This window comes from Phyllostomus hastatus, unplaced genomic scaffold, assembly GCF_019186645.2.
Source record: "Phyllostomus hastatus isolate PE091 unplaced genomic scaffold, TTU_PhHast_1.1 phas_scaffold_93, whole genome shotgun sequence".
In the NCBI taxonomy this organism is placed as follows: domain Eukaryota; kingdom Metazoa; phylum Chordata; class Mammalia; order Chiroptera; family Phyllostomidae; genus Phyllostomus; species Phyllostomus hastatus.
Genome location: NW_025334042.1, coordinates 19817678 through 19840335, shown reverse-complemented (window position 1 = coordinate 19840335; position 22658 = coordinate 19817678). Strand labels below are relative to the sequence as shown.

The 22658-nt window shown below is 42.1% G+C and overlaps 1 protein-coding gene across 1 annotated transcript; it reads right to left on the bottom strand.

Moving 5' to 3' along the window:
* Positions 1-1974: 1974 nt before the first annotated feature.
* Positions 1975-7352, bottom strand: LOC123812500 (keratin, type II cytoskeletal 6A). The gene is made up of 9 exons (XM_045829296.1): positions 6735-7352; positions 5574-5788; positions 5172-5232; positions 4926-5021; positions 4638-4802; positions 4030-4155; positions 2989-3209; positions 2730-2764; positions 1975-2619 (listed from the first exon to the last, which is right to left on the bottom strand). Exons 1-9 carry the CDS (start codon positions 7272-7274, stop codon positions 2384-2386), a joined length of 1695 nt encoding a protein of 564 aa, XP_045685252.1. The 5' UTR covers positions 7275-7352; the 3' UTR covers positions 1975-2383.
* Positions 7353-22658: the final 15306 nt, after the last annotated feature.

Genomic DNA, 22658 nt, shown 5'->3' with positions numbered 1-22658 from the left:
ATTAATATAATCAGATGATTTTTCTTCTTTAGCCTTTTGCTATGGTGGATTGCACTGGATGATTTTGAATGCTGAGCCAGCCTTGTGTATTGGGAATAAACCTCCCTTGGTTATGGTGTATACTCCTTTTTATACACTGTAGTATTCAATTGATAGTACATATTTTATTGGGCATTTTCATGTCTATGTTCATAAGAGGTATTGGACTGTAGTTCTCCTTTCTTGAAATATCTTTATCTGGTTTTGGTATTAAAGTAATACTGGCCTCATAAAATGAGTTGGAAAGTATTTCTTCTGCTTCTGTTTCCTAGAAGAGATTGTCAAGAATCGGTACCATTTATTTTTTAAGTGTTTGGTAGGATTAGCCAATGAAGATATTTGGGCCTTGTGTATATTTTTTGGAAGGTTTATTCAATTCCATTAATAGATATAGGACTATTCTGATGATCTATTTTTCCTTTGTAAGTTTTGGTAGTTTTGTGTCTTTCAAAGATTGGCCCATTTTATATAAGTTATCAAATTTGTCACATAGAGTTGTTTGTAATTTTCCTTTATTATAGTTTTAATGTCCCTATACCATAAGATTTTAATTTAAATTTATATATATAATATATATATTATGTATAGTATGTATATATAATTTATAAATTTATATATATAATATATATTATGTATAGTATGTATATATATACATATACATATATGTATATATATACATATGTGTATATATATATATATATATATACACATACTGTTTTTAAGCCTCCTTTTTGTGTATTTCTACAAGCTAGATAATTTTCCTTGACTTTTTTTTCTAACTTTTCATCATTCCTCATGGGTACATGATAGAAAGTGTGGTGAGCAGGCTCAGGCTTTGGAGGCCAGTCATCACACATCTGCTGAGGGGAGATTCTGGGCAGAAAGTGAAGAGCTACCAAAGTGAGAGGCTCCCCATGTTGCTGTTCCAATGGTTAGAGATGAGCACAGTGAGATTCTGATACAGCAGGATCCAGAAACGCCCTTCATAAACTAGTTAATTCAAGAAAATTCCTCCCTTGGTATGAGAACCTGGGGATTGGGGACATGAAAAAAAATGGACTGGAAACAGTGACTGGCCCTTGGGAAGCAAGAGCTGACAGACCACTGCTGCACTGCACCTGAGTTTTCCTTCCCCACTCCTAGAAGTCAAAGAGGCCTGGGCATACCTGAGTGGATATGGGACCATCTCTTTTGGAGCAACAAGGACTCGACTTCTTTGAGTCTCTGTGACAGGTTTATAGTGTAAGCAGGTGGGGACCTTCATTCTTGTTTTGCCTTCTCACTTCAAGAAATCAACATCTGAGTTGCATGTCTGAGTCACTGGATCCTTAATTTGACCAGCTCTAGTGTTTAAATTTTTTCTGCTACAAAGATTATTGAGATTCACATCTATGATATATAGCTTTCTGCATTTGAACTGTTTATTCAAGTACATCTCTAAAAGTATAGTACCAGATCAGAAGTGTACATATTGAAATTACTCTTGATATATATGTTGTCAGGCAAATTTATTGGTTATGAAGGCAACTGTAAGTATAAATTAAATATATTATTCTCTTGTTGATGTTCTTTTGCTCTAATTGGACAACAGTATGTTTTTCTGGGCTTGTGGGTGACTCCTGGGGCAGGAGGGGGTGGGGGCTGAGATGCCAGGCCAGAGAAACTGATCCACTGGTACCTGCTACAGACAGTAAAAACAAACTTAACAATGACATGGACCAAATCCTTACCACTCCCTGTGACAAACACTGAGATGGAATCTGATCTGGGAGAAACCCTGAACATGAGGGTGCCGAATTGCTGCTTATTAAAGTTCTCTAGAGAAGGGGAGTGAAGACATGGGGATAGAGAGTCTCCTCATTTGTGAAAAGGAATTTGTCAGATGAAAAAGCTCGAAAACCATTGGTGACAAATCAAGACAATGTGAATCATGCATTATGTTATACATCTGCTTTATTTAGCAATAAAAGTGAGCAAGGAGGAGAGGAAACAAAGCAGGGATACAGACTGTACATTATAGAACTAGTCACTTGTGCTTTCGTGACCACTGCAAGGGAGGAGCCCACCTTGGAAAGAGAGGGAATTCCTGGGCCACTAGAAAGCAAGGGGAAGTTGCCTTGTTCTAGAGTTAGACCCAAGCAGCTACCTTCTGATGGTGAGCAATGAAGCTCAGATGGAGCAAATGTGGGCAGAGTACAGTAATAAGAGCACTTGGTAAACTTCAGTTCTAACTCAAGGATGAAGAGAAGTAGGTAGTGGGAGAGAAGAGGCAACCAGAAGAGAGGGCCATGCAGCTGGACAGGGGCCCTGAGACAAGGTGGACTGGCCAGCCAAGAGGAGGACTTCAGTGCTTGTAGCTCTTCCTGCTGGAGGATGAGGTGGTGGTGTATCTGACGGTGGAACTGCTGCCACCAACAGAGCTGAGGCCACCCCCCAAGCCTCTGCCACTGCCGGAACTGAAGCCACCTGAGAGGCCGTGACCGCTGCCATAGGAGTAGCTGCTGCCTCCACCCAGGGCCAAGCCACTGCCAACACCACTGCCGCTGCCATAACCACTGGACACGGTGGACTGCACCACGGCTGTGGAGGGGAGGGCACAAGGACACACAGGCATGGTGAGCTCACTCTGTCAGCCTGAGTGCAGTCAGAAGAACTCAAGGGCAGGGGGCTAGGCAAGCAAAGATACTTACAGATGTTGACTGGTCCAACACCTTCCCCACTCAGCCTAGGAGGGAGGAAACACAGGGACCATGAGACCTCAGACAGCCACTGCTGGACCAGTGTGGGAAGCCTCCAGGTGAGGACAACCCATGGGGAGACTGCCCTTTCATTGGTTCTCAGAGAGAAGCAATTATAGCCATCACCACAGTGCTTGAAACTTGGGCTCTCGGGCTGGGCATCATGGAGAAGCAGCCCGATGGCTGACTGGGGAGGTTGTGAACTACCCACCTGCACTCCTCGCCCTCCAGCAGCTTCCTGTAGGTGGCGATCTCCACGTCCAGGGCCAGCTTGACATTCATGAGCTCCTGGTACTCCTTGAGCAGCCTGGCCATGTCCTGCTTGGCCTTCTGCAGTGCGTCCTCCAGCTCGGCCAGCTTGTTCTTGGCGTCCTTGAGGGCCAGCTCCCCACGCTGCTCAGCATCAGCGATGGCGGCCTGCAGGTTGGCACACTGGAGGGGGAGATGGACAGAATGAACTTGTAATCTAGTCCTCCAGAAGGGACTAACCCCCGATTCCTCTTTCTCAGTGAGGCAGAGATCCAGAGCCCAGGCTGCATGGAAGAGGAGCTGGCATCATTTTCCTCCAGACTTTGTCCCTTCTGCAAACCTTCTCTAGTTTAAGAGTCACTTGAGAAAGCCTGTGCCCCTTTGTGTTAGCCACCCTGCATGAGGATGTGGGGGCTGAGTGGTGGAAGACAGGACAACAGGCACAGGCCAGGGGGCCATGGGAGAAATGGACCCACTAGCTTGTTTTGAATCTTGACAGCTTTGGATAATGTCACCTGGTAGCTACACTAACTTGTACAAAATACAAACATTCTCATTTACGTGATGAGTTTCTTTCATCTCACACTTGTAGGTGACACAGGTCCTTGTCCTGTGCCTTTGCCTGACTGGGTTTTCTTTTTTCACCTAGAATCTGGAGTGGTTTGCACCCATCTTCCTGCTCCCTTGCTGGCCTGCCTTTTCTTTCCCGGTTCCCTGAATTACCAAATCAACTGTTCTTCTTATGTAATCTGTCTTCAGTGCCCCTGACTACGTTTTCACAGCTCTGACAGAGGAAACTGGTTTTGTTCAGCTGTATGTCTCATGCCCTTGGGTTGGAATCCATCTCTCCTCCCTGTGGGAACTCCTTAAGGGTGGAAACTGCATGGTCTCCCCTCCCTGCTCTTCCCTCAGTCCCCAGGTAGTTCAGAAAACCTGGGGCCTGACCAGGTATTGTGATGACCACGTGGTGTTCTGGCATGGTTTTCCTTTGCCCCCAGCATACCTGCTTCTTGACGTGGTCGATCTCAGACCGCAGCCTCTGGATCATGCGGTTGATCTCAGCAATCTCCTGCTTGGTGTTGCGCAGGTCGTCCCCGTGTCTGCCAGCTGTGACCTGCAGCTCCTCATACTGCAGTCAACAGAGAGACAAGGTGATGTGCAGGCTTTCCCATGTCACCAGTGAAATCAGGCTTTTTGTAAATTAAACCTAACGGCTTCTCCCGAAGAGATGTTAGGCAATGCTGGTGTTTCTAGGTCACTGGACACTGTATACCAATCTCAGACCAACCTTGTTAAGAGACCACGGACTTTCTAGTTCTCCTCAGAACCTGCAACGTCCTGCACTAGGTTTCTGAGACCAGCATTAGGGTGAAGCTGAAGCAAAGAGCACTGGGTCCTTATCTACATTAGCTTTGCTCCTGCTTGGTTTCTTTGGCTTACTAGAATTGCACATGAATCCTGTAAACATCTACTCTCTCAGGACAGGGCACACATTCTGTGAGAGGACAGCAGCTTCCTAGAAGTGCCTCTTCCCAGTGAAGTCTGGTAGCCTTGCTGGTGTTCAGGGAGCAAGCACAGGGATTCCTCAGCAGGTGCCCACTCGCTGCTCACCTTGGTCTGGTACCAGGATTCGGCCTCAGCTCGGCTCCTCTGAGCAATCTCCTCATACTGGGCTTTCACTTCAGCAATGATGCTGTTCAAGTCCAGGTCACGGTTGTTGTCCATGGACAGGACCACAGAGGTGTCTGAGATGTGGGTTTGCATCTGAGCCAACTCCTGCAGAACATGAGATGGTCAGATCATTTTCTCCTGTGACCTTCACAGAGTCCCCAACCCCAAGACCTTCCACCCTTTAGCAGAGCCCCATTAGAAGGGATAAAGGAGGGTGGAGGTGCTTACTGCCTCGTAGAAGGCTCTTGTGAAGTTGATCTCATCCATGAGAGCATCTACCCTGGCTTGCAGTTCAACCTTGTTCATGTAGGCAGCATCCACATCCTAGGGAATGAGCCCACAAGCCAGAGTCAGCTGAGCCCTCTTCCCCATCTGCCCTTCCTTGAGCCTCCCCACCTCTTCTGCTCTCAGATGTGGGCAGGGCTCCAGAGTCCTCCTGCAAAGAAACCTCAACCCTGGTTTTAATCAGCTCACCTTCTTCAGAGTCACAAATTCGTTCTCTGCTGCAGTGCGCTTGTTGATTTCATCTTCATATCTAGAATGAGAAAGGGATAACAGGTAACCGAGTCAGTGGTGAAGATGATACAGAAAAGGCAGCCTGGAGTTAGAACCTTCTATCATCGATATATCCAAATTGAGCTCCCTGCCAGGAAGCCTAAGAGATGACTTTTGTGTCTGTTAGTTGTTTCCTTCTTTACTCTCCTTATCCACCTCTATGGCCTTTTCGCTTTTGAGGAGTTTGTTTCTAGGCAACGTGTGAATTTAACTTTCATGGACTTGTTTTGCCTTGCACTCATGCTCACATCTGGACCTGGCCACCCCTTGGTCCTGAATTGTGTGCTTCAGAGCACTGAGCCCGTTTCTCTCCTAACTCACTTGTTCTTGAAGTCCTCCACCAGGTCCTGCATGTTCCTCAGCTCTGAGTCCAGGCGGCCTCTCTCCCCGACAATGCTGTCCAGCTGTCTCCTCAGGTTGCTGATGTACTGCTCGAACAGGGGCTCCAGGTTCTGCCTCACGGTCTTGGTGCCCTGCTCCTGGAGCAGGGTCCACTTGGTGTCCAGGACCTTGTTCTGCTGTTCCAGGAAGCGCACCTGAAGAAACACAAGTGGTCATTTGCCAGACAAAGGAAGGAAGATTCTGGACATGAGAGTTGTCATGTCCCCAAGCAGGTCTGTGTGGCCTCCACAATGCTGGGCTGCTGCAGAGCAGATACAACAATTTATGCTGAGATCCTACTCCCCCAAACTGTCTCTCTTCACAACCCACGGGTCTCCCCAGTGAAGTTCCCCTGTGGTCCTTGAGGTCCTCTCACCCTCTAAGTTATGGAGCCTATCAGTAACTCTCAGCATTTCTTCTCCTTCTCTTGACGTGTGTGACCCAACATCCACATAATATAGTATTTTCCTGATATATAGCACAAAGTTTATTTTTTAAGGTAGTGGTACCTCTGTTAAAGGGACATTAAATGTTTGGAATCTGATGATTAAATTTCAATCTCAATATGATTGGATTCTAATGTATCTTTCTATTTAGTGCACAAGTCTTTTCCAAGACAAACTCCCTCAGTGGTCATTCCCTGGATGTATAACTTTATTATTTCAATGGATATATAAGTGTTTCTGAGTCATTTTTGTAATTCAGGCAGAAATCTTTCCCCCCCATTTTTCTGTCATTATTTTCCTCTTGCCCATTGCCCTAGAAAAGTTTTCCACTGAAATTTTATCTCTAATGTTTTAGATTCTTCAGAAGGTACAGTCCACCCCTTTAATTTTCTCATTGCTTTTTCTTTGTTCCATAGTTATCAAAGTTGAGAACTTTACCTGGACATGAATGAAAGATATTTAAGAGATTTGGCAGTTGTAAATTATATCCACCTTATCCTGTCTATGGTCAGTGTGGAGCTAATCTGGCATCCCAGGGTGAAGCCACTCTGAGTTCCTCTCTCCCTCACCCCACTCTCCTCCCAGTAGGACATGCGTCAGTCCTCCAGTCTGGGGACTCTGAATCCCCACTGGAGGTCAGGACTTCTTGGCTCACCTTGTCGATGAAGGAGGCGAACTTGTTGTTGAGGGTCTTGATCTGCTCCCGCTCCTCAGTCCTCACCCGCTGGATGGTGGGGTCGATTTGCAGGTTCAGAGGAGTGAGGAGACTCTGGTTGACTGTGACCTCTTGGATGCCTCCAGGGGGGCACACAGGGAAGCCAGCGCCCCCATAGCCACCAGCAAAGCCAGCTCCACCACCGAGCCCAAAGCCACTACCAGCTGCACCGCCAAAACCAAATCCACTCCCGGCTCCACCTCCAAAGCCAAAGCCTCCTCCAACTCTGCCACCATATCCGCCACCGACGGCACAGCTGCCACCTCCGATGGAGATCCTCTTGGAGCCCCCCAGGCTGTAGAGGCTGCGGCTGCCAAAACCAGCTCCTCCACACACTCCACCAAAGCCACCGCTGCCCCTGGAGCGGCACACAGAGGCACTGCTGAAGCCAGAGCGGCTGGCCCCAGGGACCCTGGCTGAGCTGGCACTGAAGCCACGCTGGCTGCTGCTTTGGATCCTCACGGTGGACTTGCTAGACATGGTTCCTGAAGGTGAGAAGGCTGAAGAAGGCGCGAGAGGCTGGAGGGTAGGGCTGAGAGGAGCAGATGTGTGAGATGAGTTTCCTAGCAGTTTATATACGGTGAAAATGGGCTGGGCTCAATCCTGGAAGGTAGGTGAGCTTGCAGATTGGGAAGGGTTGGGCTTTACAAATAGTGAGGTCACCCCCAGCACCTAGAAAGGTACAAAATATGGAGATTGCATTTTTGGCTTCCTTCACTCAGGGAGCAATTCTCCTGCCTTCCAGCCTTGACTTGATCCCTACACAATAAGTCTGAATGTGAATTCACCTAAGTGATGAGTTAGTCATGTTCTCAAACAAAGGAGACAAGGCACTGATCTGTGTAAATTGTCTTTTCTTTCTGCTTACTCAGACGTTCCTCTGTGTGTCCCCTTCCCACACAGGTTTTCTCCTCCACTAGCACCACCCTTCCCATCAGGGTGGAGCTGTCTCTGAGGGCTTATAGGCATTTGCTCAATGCCCTGGGCAAGAAGTGGCCTGCAGTGTTTTTTCCCACCACATTTGAACTTGCCCTTCAGGGGCTCCTAGATATTGTTCCTGGTGGCCTGTCCATGGGTATAAGGGTTACTTTGGGGTTAAAACCTTCCTTTGAAAGGCCTAAAAGACAAAATAGTGAGTTTTTAGGTACAAGAACAACAATTACTCTCTATCTTGTCTCATAAGTTGCCCAGTTGGCAGTTTCTGAGAGGACAGGAGACATCAGCCAAAGCCAGAGACCTGACTTCTGCACAGAGTTGCTCTCCATGCCTGTACCTCCCTCCCCAATGTGCTTTTCCACTGAGCTGATGATCAGGTCAACTGTTCTTTACAACTGGAATTCATAGACACCATTCCTTTGCTGCTTTGGAATGTTCACTTAAAGCTTAACCTAAAGAATCCAAAATGAGTAGGACAAAAATCATTAAAAAATTCACTGAATTTTCATTCCCACAGATTTTGATATTTACTAGGACTCAAGAATCACACATCTTAATGCATGTGTAGAGAAAATTGAGGGGCATATAGAAGCAGTGAATCACAGAAAATGTGCCCTTACAAGCTTGATGATGTCACAGGTAAATTTCAAGTGTATATTTTCAATCTCAGTGCTTGACATCTAGAATCCTTACATATCTGTTCAGAGGAGAGAAGCCTGTCAAATGAGTGTGGTGTTTGGTTTAGAGGGGAATGCAGTTCATTTTTTTTTCATTCTAGACATTAAGTACTGAGTGCAAGGAGCATTGAGTGTAGGCGTGCTGTTCTACGAGATCATCTGGTTAAATGGGCAACCAGGAGAAGGAACACAAACTCCCACATTGGGATCACCTGAGGAAAGCTCCTGACCATTTCAAAAGACATCCCATCTCTCCAGTGTATGGGGGGACACAGCATCCAGGAGGGTAGGGTACTCCCCGCCCAAAAGAGGTGCTAACTCAGCGTCTGGCTGGAAAGAGACACCTTCTCAAGACAACGGAAGCAGCTCCCCTCCCTCCACCCTGGTTGCACAATGATTGACCAAGAAATGTGCTGTCACCAAGTTCTGGGAAAGCAGTGTTCCTTCCCGTGGCACTGTGTTCTGATTCACACTACTGTTCTTGGGATAGAGGCTTCAAGCTTGGCACAGCTTGGTCAGGAGGGGTTGGCAAGTCAGGTGGGAGTAGCATGCATTTGCCCAATGTCTTACGTCCACATAGTGTCCATGGCTGCTCTCATCCCATGATGGCGGAGTTGGGTAGTTTTAATGGGGAGTGTATGGTTCACTAGGCCTAAAATATTTACTATTTGGCTCTTTCAAGAAAAAGTTTGCCAACTCCTGTGTGAAAGCTTGGGCTCTGGAGACAGTATTCAGGCTCCCACTTGTCTGTGTGCAAATTACTCATTTTTACAGATGTCAGCTGGAGGTGAAAATAGTACCTACCTCTCAGTGTTGTGAGGATTACAGGACATGATTAATGTGAAGGTCTTAGCAGTGTCTGAACATAAGTTCTCAATGAAGATGAGCTGATATCATTATTTTATAAGTATGAGAAAACTTGCTGTATTCAGAAACCCACTAGAAGCATCAAGAACTGGAACACAGGTGCAGTGTTTATGTGTGTGTGTGTGTGTGTGTGTGTGTATGCACGTGTAGTGAGAGGGATGAGGTGAAAGAAAATGAAAGCAACATCAGCAAAGACCTAGAAGCCACACATGGGCAGATGTTTAGGCATTGCCTTGCCCAAGTTGCTGGAAGGTAATGGTCATCAACAGAGGGAGGACCAGAGTCCTTGCTAGGAGCCCAGCAGGCTGTTCCTCCCTTCCTCTGGAGTCAGCCTCCCCTGCACCATCCTGTGCTGAGTCCGAGTCTGCTCTCTGGGCTGTGCACATGGACAGGCTGTCATCAACCAGCACAGGAGGCCAGTTCATTTCCTTCTTCAGTACTGATTTTATCTGTTTCCAGGGTAGGGGTGGACTCATCTCTGAATAAAGTACATAATTTAATTGAAACAGGAACCTCACATTCAACCTTTCAGCCTATCAGAGGGTAGTTTAACTTTAACATATTCTCTAATTCCAAGCTTAGTGTGCATACCAGACAGCACCAGCAATATAATCATGTTCAATTTCCCAACACAAGTATTTCTTCTATTGGTAGATTTATAAGACATTCTATAAAGTACCTATTAAATATGATATATTATACATAAAGATATATATATATATATATATATTTAAATTTCTATCACCACCTGCCAGGGAATGATGCCCTGGGAACCAATCCCAGTGACTCTGACCATGAGTGAGCTCTGCTGAGAGGGTTCATGAGAGAGGGTGAGGGTTTCTAAGGCAAAGAAGGAAGAATTGGAGAAAAGGGACCCTGTGGCTGATCCACTTCTGATTCCACTCTTTCCTACTCCCATCACCCTTGAAAGGTCAGCTTTGTACTTGGTTCATTTGCCCTTCATTTTCTATATTTTTCTTTGGGTGTAGGAGGCATTTCGTGTATCTTAATTCTCTTTTAGACTGGCCCCATGAGCTAAGCTGTACTTCTTTCCTCCTCTAGAGTCCAGCCCTCTGTTCTGGCACCCAGGACTGGGTTATGTTCATAGGTGGTGGAGTCACCCTGGATGCTTAGAGAACTGACCTCTCAGATGAAATCTGGCCAGTGACCATGAATCATGTTCTATGGTGGAGCCCAGGAGAGTTATATTTCCCAGAGGAACAGGGTGGGGAAGGCTGGACCTTCATAATAAGATTAGAGCAAAGAGTGATAGTTCAGGCAACTATGTGAGAGAAACTGAAGCAAGCAGTGTGAGTAACTCCAATGACAGCTGGCCTCCTCCCCAGCGGGTTGCTGAACCCAGCCTCTACTCTTCCAGGAAAGCCTCCTTGCAGTCCAGTGCTGTCTCTGATGGACAGGGAATGAGGAAGGCATTTGCCCCAGCATGGCAGAAAGCAGGAAGGAATCCCTGATACCTGAGCCCGTGGAAAATCTGCCTCAAGAGGATTTGCCTGATCTTTCTCCTTCCCTGGGTGGAGCGAGTTAATGAGAATGAGGGATATAAGCTTTTGTCATCACCTGTCAAAAGCTTAAATGCCTAATCTGCAAGCCCCAGCACAGGGTGATACTGTTCAGAGGGAATCCCACAGACTAGACTTGTCCCTGTGGAACACCCATTGAAAGAGAAACGTGCAGCCGCATGTGTTTAAGAAACATAGACAGCACCAAAGTTGGAATGGTAAGGGCAGCCTTCTATGTACACAGAGTGGTTAAGAAAGTATTGAAACTTTCAAAATTGCTTTACTTAGTAACTAGGCTGTTTATGACCATGTAGTATGCACTAACTTGTAACATTTCTGTATATTTCACATATGGTCCACCCATATTTTTTTTTTGCATAAAACATCATGATGAGGTTGCACCTCTGGACATGATTCCTGAGTGGCTTTGTGTACAGCTGCAGGAAGTTTCTGACAACTCCATTCTCAAGCAGGGTGGGGCTCTACTTTAGGCCAATCATAGGGTACAGAGGTCTTTGAAAGAACACCTTCCACAGTGCTCAATAAATGATTGGCTCAAAGCATTGTTCTGCTCCTGAAACTAAGGTCCCAAATCTCCAGACGTCACTCCATGTGGCTTCTCATGTGGATAAGTCAAGATCCTCATTTGTGCCACCTCCACCTGGAAGAGATAGCCTGGAAGAGATGAAGGAAGCATGTGGCTGCCATTTCAACCAACAACAATATGCAACAAAGGGTCTGGGATGAATTGAAGTGCAATTAATTATTAGGATACAGGATTGAAATATGCCATGTGTGTTGAGGGACACAAACTGAGCATTTATACAGTTATAGAAAAAGCTCTGACCTTGATTGACTTTGGTACATAGTTCTATAAGACCTAGTTCTTGTGTAATACATTTTTAAAGTGTCCATTTCCCTTTGACTGACCCTGTACACACTAATATTGGGTAGGTAGGTACACTTAAATATTTAAGTAAATGATAAGTGCACAATTGGTAAGTCCTGTGATTGGACTGGGGACTGAAGAGGGGATTCGGATGAAGGCAATACCCTTTGCTTTTCTACCAATGTGGAGAAAATAGTTGGAGGAGGAGGAGCAATGTGTAAATCATGAGAGAGAGATTTAGATGCTCAGAGGCAAGTGCTGTTGGCTGTGGAAAGAAGTGCTTTGAAGGAGATGTGAGGTTGGGAAGAGAATGAGCTGAACAGCAGGGCTACTGTAGATCATGCCTTGGGTGAACAGAGTAAGAGGGCATGCATGAGGGAACAGGGGACCAGGTTCTTCTGGTATCTGTATCCGAGGTCTTCGATAAGAACATGGATTGAGCCCTGGCTGGTGTTGCTCAGTGGATTGAGCGCTGGCCTGCAAACCGAAAGGTTGAGGGTTCAATTCCCAGTCAGGGCACATGCCTGGGTTACAGGCCTATGTTTCTCTCCCTCTTTCTCCTTCCCTTCCCTTCTCTCTAAAAATAAATAAATAAAGTCTTAAAAAAAAAGAACATGGGTTGAATATGAAACAGTGTTCAGTATCACTAGCCATCAGAGAGATGCAAATTAAAACCGCAATGAGATACTACCTCACACCTGTCAGAATGGCCATCATTGATAAATCAACCAACAAGCATTGGTGAGGACGTGGACAAAAGGGAACACTTTTGCACTGTTGGTGGGAATACCAACTGGTGCAGCCACTGTGGAAAACAGTATGGAAATACTTCAAAAAGTTAAAAATTGAACTATCTTTTGGCCCAGAGATTCACTTCTGAGAATATATCCCAAGAATCCTAAAACATCAATTCAAAAGAATATATACACCCCTCTGTTCATAACAGTGTTACTTACAAAAGCCAAAATCTGGAAACAGCCTAAGTGTCCACTGGTAGATGAGTAGCTAAGAAAACAAAACAAAACTGTGGTACATTTACATAATGGAGTAGTAGTACACAGAAGTAAAAAAAAATAAGGATTCTTACCTTTTAGGACATCATGGGTGGGCCTGGAGACTATAATGCTAAGTGAAATAAGCCAATAGGTGAAAGACAAATACCATATGATCTCACTTATAAGTGGAACCTAATCAACAAGATAAACTAATTGGCAAGATAGAACCAGAGGCATAGAAACATGGAACAGACTGGCGGCTGGGAAAGGGGAGGGCAGAAGAAGGGACTGCTTGAAAGAAGGTGAAGGGATTAGCCAAAGAGCATATACGCATGACCCCTGGACATGGACAACGGTGTGGGGATTGACTATGGGAGTGGGGGGATAGACTTGGTGGAGGAGAGCAAAAGGGGAAAATTGGGACAACTGTAATAGCATAAACAATAATCTTTTTTAAAAAAAGAGCAGGGGTTGAAGAGAGCCAAGCCTGGACTCCAAAGGAGCCAATAAAATCTCCACGAAGAATCACCAGTGGACTGGTGTCTTTTTCTCTCCACTGCCTCCCTCAGATCCCCGCCTCCCTTCTTACTCCTGTCCCTACTTTGGTTTTCTGGGTTCTGCCTCCTCACCACTGAGGGTCCACCTCACTCTGCTATGTCATTTTTAAAAAGTGTAGTTGGGTGGAAAAAAATACTCTAGCAGTCCTCTAATAAGATACACAAGTGCCTGATTTAAATAATTTAAGTGATCAAATGAGCTGTAGGCTTATGGAATGATGTCTCACTACATTTGTCTTCTGGTCAAACTCCTTTTATTTCAGTAAAGGGGAAATATCTGGTTAATTGTGAATTTCCTGGATAACTCCCCAAATTCAGGGTGATTTAAAGTAATTTCTACACTAACAATTCATCTCAAAATCATTTGATTCTTAGAATATGGATATCCTAGAGAATAAACATACCTCAAACAGTCTCCTCTGAGATTTCTCGACAATGAGTGGCTACTTCCACCTGTTAATCCTTTATTATCTCACTTTTACCTTAGGGTTGGTGTTAGTAACAGACCATTGATACCCTGGCCCAAGTCTGTGGAACTAATGTTGCAAAGGAGGCCTCAGGGGGATCTAATATGCTTAACTTCCCTCTGATTTTTAATCTGGCCTTCCCTCAACGGATTCTGGGAAATAGCCTGGATTTTTTGCATGAGCACAGAAGAATACTCAATACAGTTAGGGAAGATTGCCCCCTGTGGCAGAAACTGTTGATTAGCTAATCTCCATTCCATTCCCAATTCACTTTTTTTCTTCTCCATCTCTACTATAGAAACTTGAAAAGTGAAATATTCTTTCCTTTTTTAAAAAAATGTGTATTGATCTATAATGTATATACAGTGAAATGCACAGATCTTAACTGCAGAGCTCCATCTATGTTGACAAATTCATGTGCTTTTATAATCCATACAATATCAAGACATTAGACACTTTTATTATTCCAGACAATTATTTTGTGTCCTTTCCCTATGATTCCATTGCTCCAAACAATCATTGTTTTTATTTTTTCCACCTTGGATTAATTTACTTGAGAACTTCACATAGGTGGAATCATACAGCACATTTTAAATGTGTGTGTGTGGCTTTTTTCACTCAGCAAAATGTTTTTGAGATTCATACAGATTGTTGTGAATTTTAGCAGTTTATTCTTTTTTTATTGCTGATTGGTATGCCACTCTATGAATATACCATAGTTTCCTTGCCCATCCTGATGGGTTTCTAAAATAGTTCCAGTTAGGTGTTATTCCCCATAAAACAGCTCTGAACATACTTGTACATCTTTGTGTGGATGTAGGCTTTCATTTCGCTCAAATAAATACCGAGGAATAGAGTTGCTGCATGAGGAGTAGATGTACTGTCAGCCTGGCCAGACACATCTCACAAAACCAAAGCCACAATAAATTTAATTTTACACACCCACACACATGTGTCCATACACATTTATTAGTGTTCTCAAATGGTTATACCATTTAAAAAATAAATTTTAATTTTTGGAGATGTTTAGGTTCACAGCAAAATTGAGCAGAAAGTACAGAGAACAGAAAGCTCCCATATATCCCCTCCCCCCACACACAATGGCCACTCCCACCATCCACCTCCCGTAGCAGAGTGTACGTCTGTTACAGCTGATGAATCCATGCTGCCATAAGCATCGTATGTAGGGTTTTGTGTGAACATAAGTTTTCAGCACATTTGGGTAAATACTAAGGAGCACGATTGCTGGATTGTATGTAAGAGTATGTTAAGTTTTGTAAGAAACTGCCAGTCTTCAGTGTGGCTGTACCAGTTTGCATTTCCCACCAGCTATTAAGGAGAGTTCTTGCTCTACACCCTCACCAGCATGTGGTGTCAGTTGGGTTTTTACAATTCCAACAGGTATGTAGTAGTATCTCTCTGTTTTAACATGCACATCCCTAATGACATATGATGTGGAGCATCTTTTCATGTGCTTATTTGCCATCTGCATGTCTTCTTTGGTGAAGTGTCTATAAAAGTGTTTAGCCTGTTTTCTAATTGGTTTGTTAGTTTTCTTATTGTTAAGCTATAAGAATTCTTTACATTTCAGGTAACAGTCTTTTTATAGGATTTTTCACTTGTGTTTTCTCCCAGTCAATGGCTTGACTTCTCATACTCTTGACAGTGCTTTTTGCAGAACAGAAATTTTTAGTTTTTATGAAGTCTAACTTATCAATGATTTCTTTCATGAATAATGCTTTTGGTGTGATATCTAACAAGTCATTGACAAACCCAAGGTCCTTTAGATTTTCCTCTATGTCACCTCTAGGAGTTTTATGGTTTTGTAGTTTACCTTTAGGTCTATGATGCATTTTGAGTTAATTTTTTATGAGGATGTAATGTCTCTGTTTAGATTCATTTTTTGCACGTGGCTGTCCAGTTGCTTCAGGACCATGTATTTAAAAGACTCTCTTTTTTCCATGGCATTGCCTTTGCTCCTTTGTCAAGGACCAGCTGACTATATTTGTGTGGGTCTCCTTCTGGGCTCTCTGTTGTATTCCTTTGACTTATTTGTGCTTTCACCAGAACCACGCTATCTTGATACTGTGGCTTTATAGTAAGTCTTGAGGATGCATAATGTCAGCCCTACAGCTTTGATTTTCTCCTTCAAAATTGTGTTGACTATTCTGGGGTCTTTTTGCTTCTCCGTATAAACTTTAGTCAGCAACAACAAAATAACTTGCTGTAATTTGGTTTGGGTTTGCATCGAATCTATAGATTAAGTCAGGAAGAACTGGCATCTTGACAACATTGAGTCTCCCTGTTCATGAACATGAATATCTCTCCATTTATTTCGTTCTTTGATTTTGTTTGTCATAGTTCTGTAGTTTTCTTCTTATAGAAATTGTACATATTTTTGTTACACTTATAGTTAAGCATTTTATTTTGGGGGGTGCTAATGTAACTAGTATTGGGTTTTTAACTTGAAATTCCAATGGTTTGTTGCTGGCATACAGCAAAGGGATTGACGTTTAAATATTAACTTTGCATGCTGCAACCTTGCTGTAATCTCTTCTTAGTTCCAGGAGTATTATTTTAGTCAATTCTTTTGGATTGTCCACATAAACTATCAAGTCACCTGTAAACAAAGATAGTTTAATTTCTTTATTCCTAATCTATATACCTTTTATTTCCTTTCCTTGTCTTACTGTATTAGCTAGGAATCCCAGTACTATATTAAAAAGAAGTGGCAAGATGGGACATTCTTGCTTTGTCCCTATTTTTAGCAGGAAAACTTCTAGTTTCTCACATTAAGTATAATGTTAGCTGTAAATTTTTATAGATGCCCTCATCAAGTTGAAAAAGTTCTACTTTAATCCTAGTTTGTGAGAGTTTTTATAGTGAAAGGGTGTTAGATTTTGTCAAATGCTTTTTCTGCACCTGTTAATGTGACCATGTGACTTTTCTTCAATAGCCTATTGATGTGATGAATTATTTTAATTGATTTTTGTATACTGAACCAGCTTTGCATACCTGTGATAAATCCCACTTTGTCATGGTGTACGATTCTTTCTATACATTGTTATATTCAATTTACTAATATTACTGTGGAGGATTTTTGCATCTATGTTCTTGAGAGATATTGGTCTATAGTTTTCTTTTCTTATAATGTCTTTGTCTAGTTTTGGGATTAGTGTAATGCTGACCTCATAGAATGAGAAAATATTCTCTCTGCTTCTGTCTTATGAAAGAAATTATAGAGAATTAGTACAATTTCTTCTTTAAATGTTTCATAGAATTCACCAGTAAACCCATCTGGGACTGTTGTCTTCTGTTTTGGAAGGTTATTAATTATTTATTCAATTTTTAATAGATACAGGTTTATTGAGATATTATATTTCCTCTTGTGTAAATTTTGGCAGATTATGTTTTTCAAGGAATTGATTCTCATTGTTTAAGTTATCAAATTTGTGAACAAGTGACAGATGACATTCAGATTAGCAATGAGGTGGCTCTGGTTGGGAATATTTTCCTTTAGTGATAGAATATCTAAAAACCATTTTCAGTGTAAACATTTATGCAAATTTTGGCCAGCAAAAATAGATGTTGAAGGTTCATTCAAATAGCATCAGGGTTATATTTTGACTTTTAGACAGAAATGGACTATCTTTTAGGCCATGTTTATACAAGCCTATTCTAGAATCTGGCTAATCAGACATTCCATACCAGTTCTTATTCTGTATGCAAAAGAATAGAAGTAAGGAAAATTTTCACAAGAACAACAATAACCACTGGGTTATAAAAATATTTTGATAATTTGTGACCCACTGCCCTAGGTTATGAATCAAGTTGCAGTGTAGCCTTTTCCTATGGTTGTCCGCAGGTTGGTAAGGGTCTTGTTGCTGAGGAGGTCACTAGGCAGGAGCTTTGGAACTGGGGGAGACTTTTGAGGATTAGTGACCTCCTTACCCTTCTATTATACAGCTACAAGGTTTGAGATCAAGGGCATGGTGGAAGTAGATCTTAGGGACTGCCATGCTATCCAAATCCCAAAAGCTAATAAGGAAAATTCCCAATGAGCTAGTCTCAGATGCTGATTATGCCCCTCCACGTGAAAAGCTCCATGAGAGTAGGTTATATCCTCCTTCACCACCCTTGAGAGAAGGCCAGCTGGGTACCCATTTCTACAGAGGCCAATTACCTGCCAGCAGGCTTGATGCTCAGAGCAGACATTACTATCTCAATCACCTAAGAATAGGGCCACCCAGGTGAAATAAAGGATATCCTGTTAAATTTCACATTAAAAATTTAGTATTAAGCATGTCCTAAATATCACATGGAACATATTTATGCTAAACATTTATTTTTCATTTGTCTTAAATTCAAATTGAACTGTGCATCTTGCCTTTTTATTTGCTAAATCTGGCAACTCTACCTATGAAGTAAGTACAGCTGCCCTCATTTTGAGTGAGCTACAGACAAGGGCGCTGGTGATCAGGCTGCTTCTTCGAATCTCTGTTGTAAAGGGCAATAAGCAAGGACCAAACTTAAGACCCTCTCCTCTAACCATCCCCTCACTAACTAACTCATGGCTTACTTAAAAGTATTTAGTTTAGTTTCCAAGTAAGAAGGATTTTGAGATATTCTGTTGTTTTTTATTTCAAATTTAATATATTATGGTCATAGATTATATGGTCTACTTTTGAAATTCGCTTAGCATATGGTCTCTCTTTGTGAATGTCCCATGTGCACTTAAAAATAATGCTGTTGTGGACACTGTTTTGTGGTTCTTGGGACATTCTGCACGCAGTTTCTTTGAGAGATACATTGTATTGCAAATCTCTCTTCCTTGGTTGGGTTTGCTTTTTTGCTCTCTTCATGTTGTTTTGTGAGCAGAAGTTCATACTCTATTATGGTAAGCAATTTTTTATGGTGTTTAAGAAAGTTTTCCTCCCTGTTGTTCATCATGACATACCCTATTTTCTTCTAAATACATTATTCTTTTGCTTTTACAGGTAGGATTATAACACAGCTGAAATGGATTTTCAAGAATGGTATGAATTAGGAGTCATGACTGGAGTTTTTTTTCCCATATGGAAAGCCAACTGGCCTGGCACAATTTGCTGTGCAGAGTTATCCCCTCCCTACTTCACAGCAATGGCACTGTTGTTGTGAATCTAACAAGTGTATATGTGGTTTGCTTCTAGGTTCTATGTGTTATTCCACTGGCCCACTTTTCGATCATTATCTCAATACCACATTTTCTTAATTACTATGTCTTTATAATAAGTCTCAATATCTGAAACTGTAAGAACTTTGTTCTTCTTTTTCAGGATTGTTTTGACCATTTCAGATCTTTTTATTTCCATACAAATTTTAGAAAAGGAGTATCAATTTTTGTAAAATATCAGCTGAAATTTGACTGAAATTGCTTTGAATTGATAGTTCAATTAGGGGAAACTGACATGTTTACAAAATAAGTTTTCTAATTCACAAAGATAACACATAACTATATAACTGGGGTTTTTATAAGGATTCTTTAGTCATTTTCAATAAAATTTTGTAGTTTTCTGTATATAAGTCTTTTATGTCTTTGGCTACATTTAGTTCTAGGTATTAGATATTTTTCATGCAACTGGAAATGGTATCTTAAATTTTATTTTCTAATTGTTTCTTGCTAGTATACAGAAATACAATTGATTTTATATTGATTTTCTAGTCACCTTACTAAACTCGCTTACTAATTCTGATAGTTTGGAAAACTTTTGATTTTATATATATATATATATATATATATATATATATATATATGTAATTATGTCATATGTGAGTGACCATAGTTTGCTTTCTTCGTTTCTAATTCTTAAGATGTTTATTTCTTTGTCTTGTCTTATTGCACTGGCTGTAATCATCAGTATAATGCTGAATAATTGTGATTATAGCCATTTTTGCTTTCTTCCTGATGTCAGTGAGAAACTTTGGATTATCACTTTTAAGTATAATACATGACGTCTGGTTTTGAGGGAAAGATGATCATTTGATTTCTCTTCTTTTAATTTGTTAAGTTCTGCATTATATGATCAGGGGTTTTTTTTCCATGTTAGACCAAACTTACTGTAATGATATTTGACATTTTAGGACTTGTAAGCTCCACCCCCATTCCTCTTCTACCCACCTGGAGACAACTCATAAGAAAGCCTGAATAATCCCTTCTTTGTGACCGGTGGGAACTTCAAACCCTGTGTGGGAATCCTCAGCCTGGCCCCACCCCAACCACCATAAAAATTCTACTCTAGTCTCCTTTCTCTGTTCTTTCAAACCATATTTGGACTAGCTTGGGAACTTTGTCTTGCCTTCTTCTGAAAGCTTTATTATGAGAATAATATACATTTTCATATCATCTTGGTATGGGTGGCATCATCAGTTTCAATGGCTGGCTACTGAACCAAATTTTAAGTGGAGATTCATCTTGTGTCTGTAGAGTAGTCATGATAATTGGTGCCATGAACAGAATGTCTAAATGATGATTGCTACCACTGGGGTCTCCCTTTTCTTGCTTTGGCTTACAGTCTAACTCTGCCATCTGCTTGCGGGCATGCACTTTAAGCTGCTGCTTTCTGGCTGGTGGGTTCTCTGAGCTGTGTTGCTGCCTGACATCAACCTTACACCTTGAGCTGTTCTGCTTTGTGCTACATTTACTGAATTCTACCAAGGTCTCTGTTACAGACTTCACTGACCTAAATCAGAATTTTCAATAGTCACTTAGAGTCAGGAGTATGGGTTGGGGCCCTCCTCAAAGTGGCATTGGTTCACGTGTCACAACCCCAACTAATCCATGTGTCTTATACTGAATTCTGTTTCTCAGTTCCTCTGTAAGTAATGACTGACACTAAGCTCAAAGGAATGACGCTTACCTTGTGAACACTGGTGTGTGTCTGAAGCAGGTATTGATAACCTGTGCAATATATGATTCTATCAGGTGATCACTCATGTGGACGATGAGCAGTTACTATGTGGCATGCTGAAGCCACACTCTTAAAGGCAGATGGTTTACTAGGACCCTACAAAATGCCTTTGCTGCTGCTGCCTATGCCTCTGTTGGGAGGGAAAAACCTCATTCTTAGGGCTCTAGAGGAAAATACATATGGCGCCTTGTGGCATAGCTAAGGGGCTTATTAAACTATTTTTGTGGAGGAAGCCCCAAACTCTGATCATACTGATTTAATGTTCTCTGGAAAAAATTATAGATATGAGAGGGTAGAGAGAATGCCTCTCCCCCACAAGTATGTCCAGGAACCATAGAAAATAAAACAGGGAAAAAGGGAAGGAAGAAAGGAAAGAAGGAAGGATGAAAAGAAAAAGTGACAGAAAGGAAAGAAAAAATAAGGGGAGGAAACAAAAAGCTAAAACATAATTTCTTGCAATTGGAAATCCAAAATTTATATATCAAAAAGATTTTTTAAAAAAGACATGTAGATTGGCTTTGCATAAGGCCTCTACCATATAGGTTCTCAATTAATTTTAACATCTGATGAAATACACGAAATGGCAAGTTTTCATGGCCTTAGTCCATAGCTTAGCTTAAATTATACTTATGCCTAGGGATCTCGCTAAATTTAAACAAGTTATCCTATAATTTGGAGGAATTTACTGAACACAAAATAGAGAACAAACAACTATTCCTCACTTTAATTGTCAGAACTATTGATTTACCTACATTTCATATGACCACATCATCAGTTGTCCCCTAAAATATCTTGCAGTGGCCACAGACACTGTGACCCAATGAGAAACAAAGGAAAGTTAAATTAAGTCTTTGACACTTACACATTGGCTTGACAAAATGGGACTCCATGGACCTTATCCCATTTAAAATAGTTAGTATGACCAATGTAAATTAAAACACAGCCTTCAAAGAGTAAAGCCTTACTATAGGGGATATATTAGTAGAAGGAGTGATTTGTCCTCTGGGTCTCCATTCAGCAACTCAGTATGGCCTGTTTTTAAATTTAGAAAGGATAAAGACGACTCACAGCAGACTACCACCACCAATGACATGGGCCCACCCGTTAAGGTCCCCTGCCCAAGGTTATTGAAATTGCTGACTCTATCCAATTAGCAACTGGTAAATATTTTAGCTTTAATGAATTTGGTTAATGACACTTTGTTTGGTGGCCATTTCAACAAACTGTCAGTCACAGTTTGCCCTTACCTTTGAAGGGGCATAATAAATCTTTACCCAGACACTCCTCGAGTGCCTGCACAATGTGCCCTGCCATTGCAGGGCCTTTGCAGACAGGATCTTAGGTGCACCTGACTTTTCCTGGGAGCACAGTGGTGATGCTGTGGAGGATTACATTGAGGAATCCTCCACCAAAGAGAGTCACTAGACACACTCACTCAGGACAAATATTCACAAAGAAACTCACAAAAAGAGGATGGGCCATTCATTGTCCCACACATAGTACAAGTTCCAGTCACCTCAGTTAAATTCCTGAAATTATCTGGCAATCTGAGGATCACTCCATCCCCGACACTGTTAAGAAACAGCTACTGGTCCTTTCAGTACCCATAATATTAGAAGAGGTCCAACATCTTTTAGGCCTTTTTGGGTTCTGGAGACCACATATTTCTTATATAAATTTTACTTAAGACGACTTATGCTATTACTTGCAAACCGGCCCACCTTGAATGGGACCCCTCCCCTCAACAAAAGGCTCTACAATCTGTCCAAATTGCAATCCAACGGACACTCCCATTCATGCCCTGCAGGAATTCCTTCATTCCAGAGGCTTTAACAACCTTCTTTCATGACTCCTGCAGTCTCCAGACCACTCAGGATGGCCCACTCCCTTCAAGGTTATTCCATCCTCCCTGTGAATCGTCAAAGGAACCAATCACATCTGGACATATTGAGCCTCAGAAGTTCTCTAGGCTGGTTGTAGGCCTTGAATAAACAATTATGTACAGCAGC

Bases quoted from the DNA above. Each gene is read 5' to 3' on its own strand.
- LOC123812500 (XM_045829296.1), bottom strand. From the start codon at position 7,274: ATGTCTAGCAAGTCCACCGTGAGGATCCAAAGCAGCAGCCAGCGTGGC. The intron at 5,233-5,573 runs GTGAGTTAGGAG...TTCTCATTCTAG, and splicing joins GTGGAGGACTTCAAGAACAA to ATATGAAGATGAAATCAACA. The intron at 4,156-4,637 runs GTGAGCAGCGAG...TGTTGACTGCAG, and splicing joins AATCCTGGTACCAGACCAAG to TATGAGGAGCTGCAGGTCAC.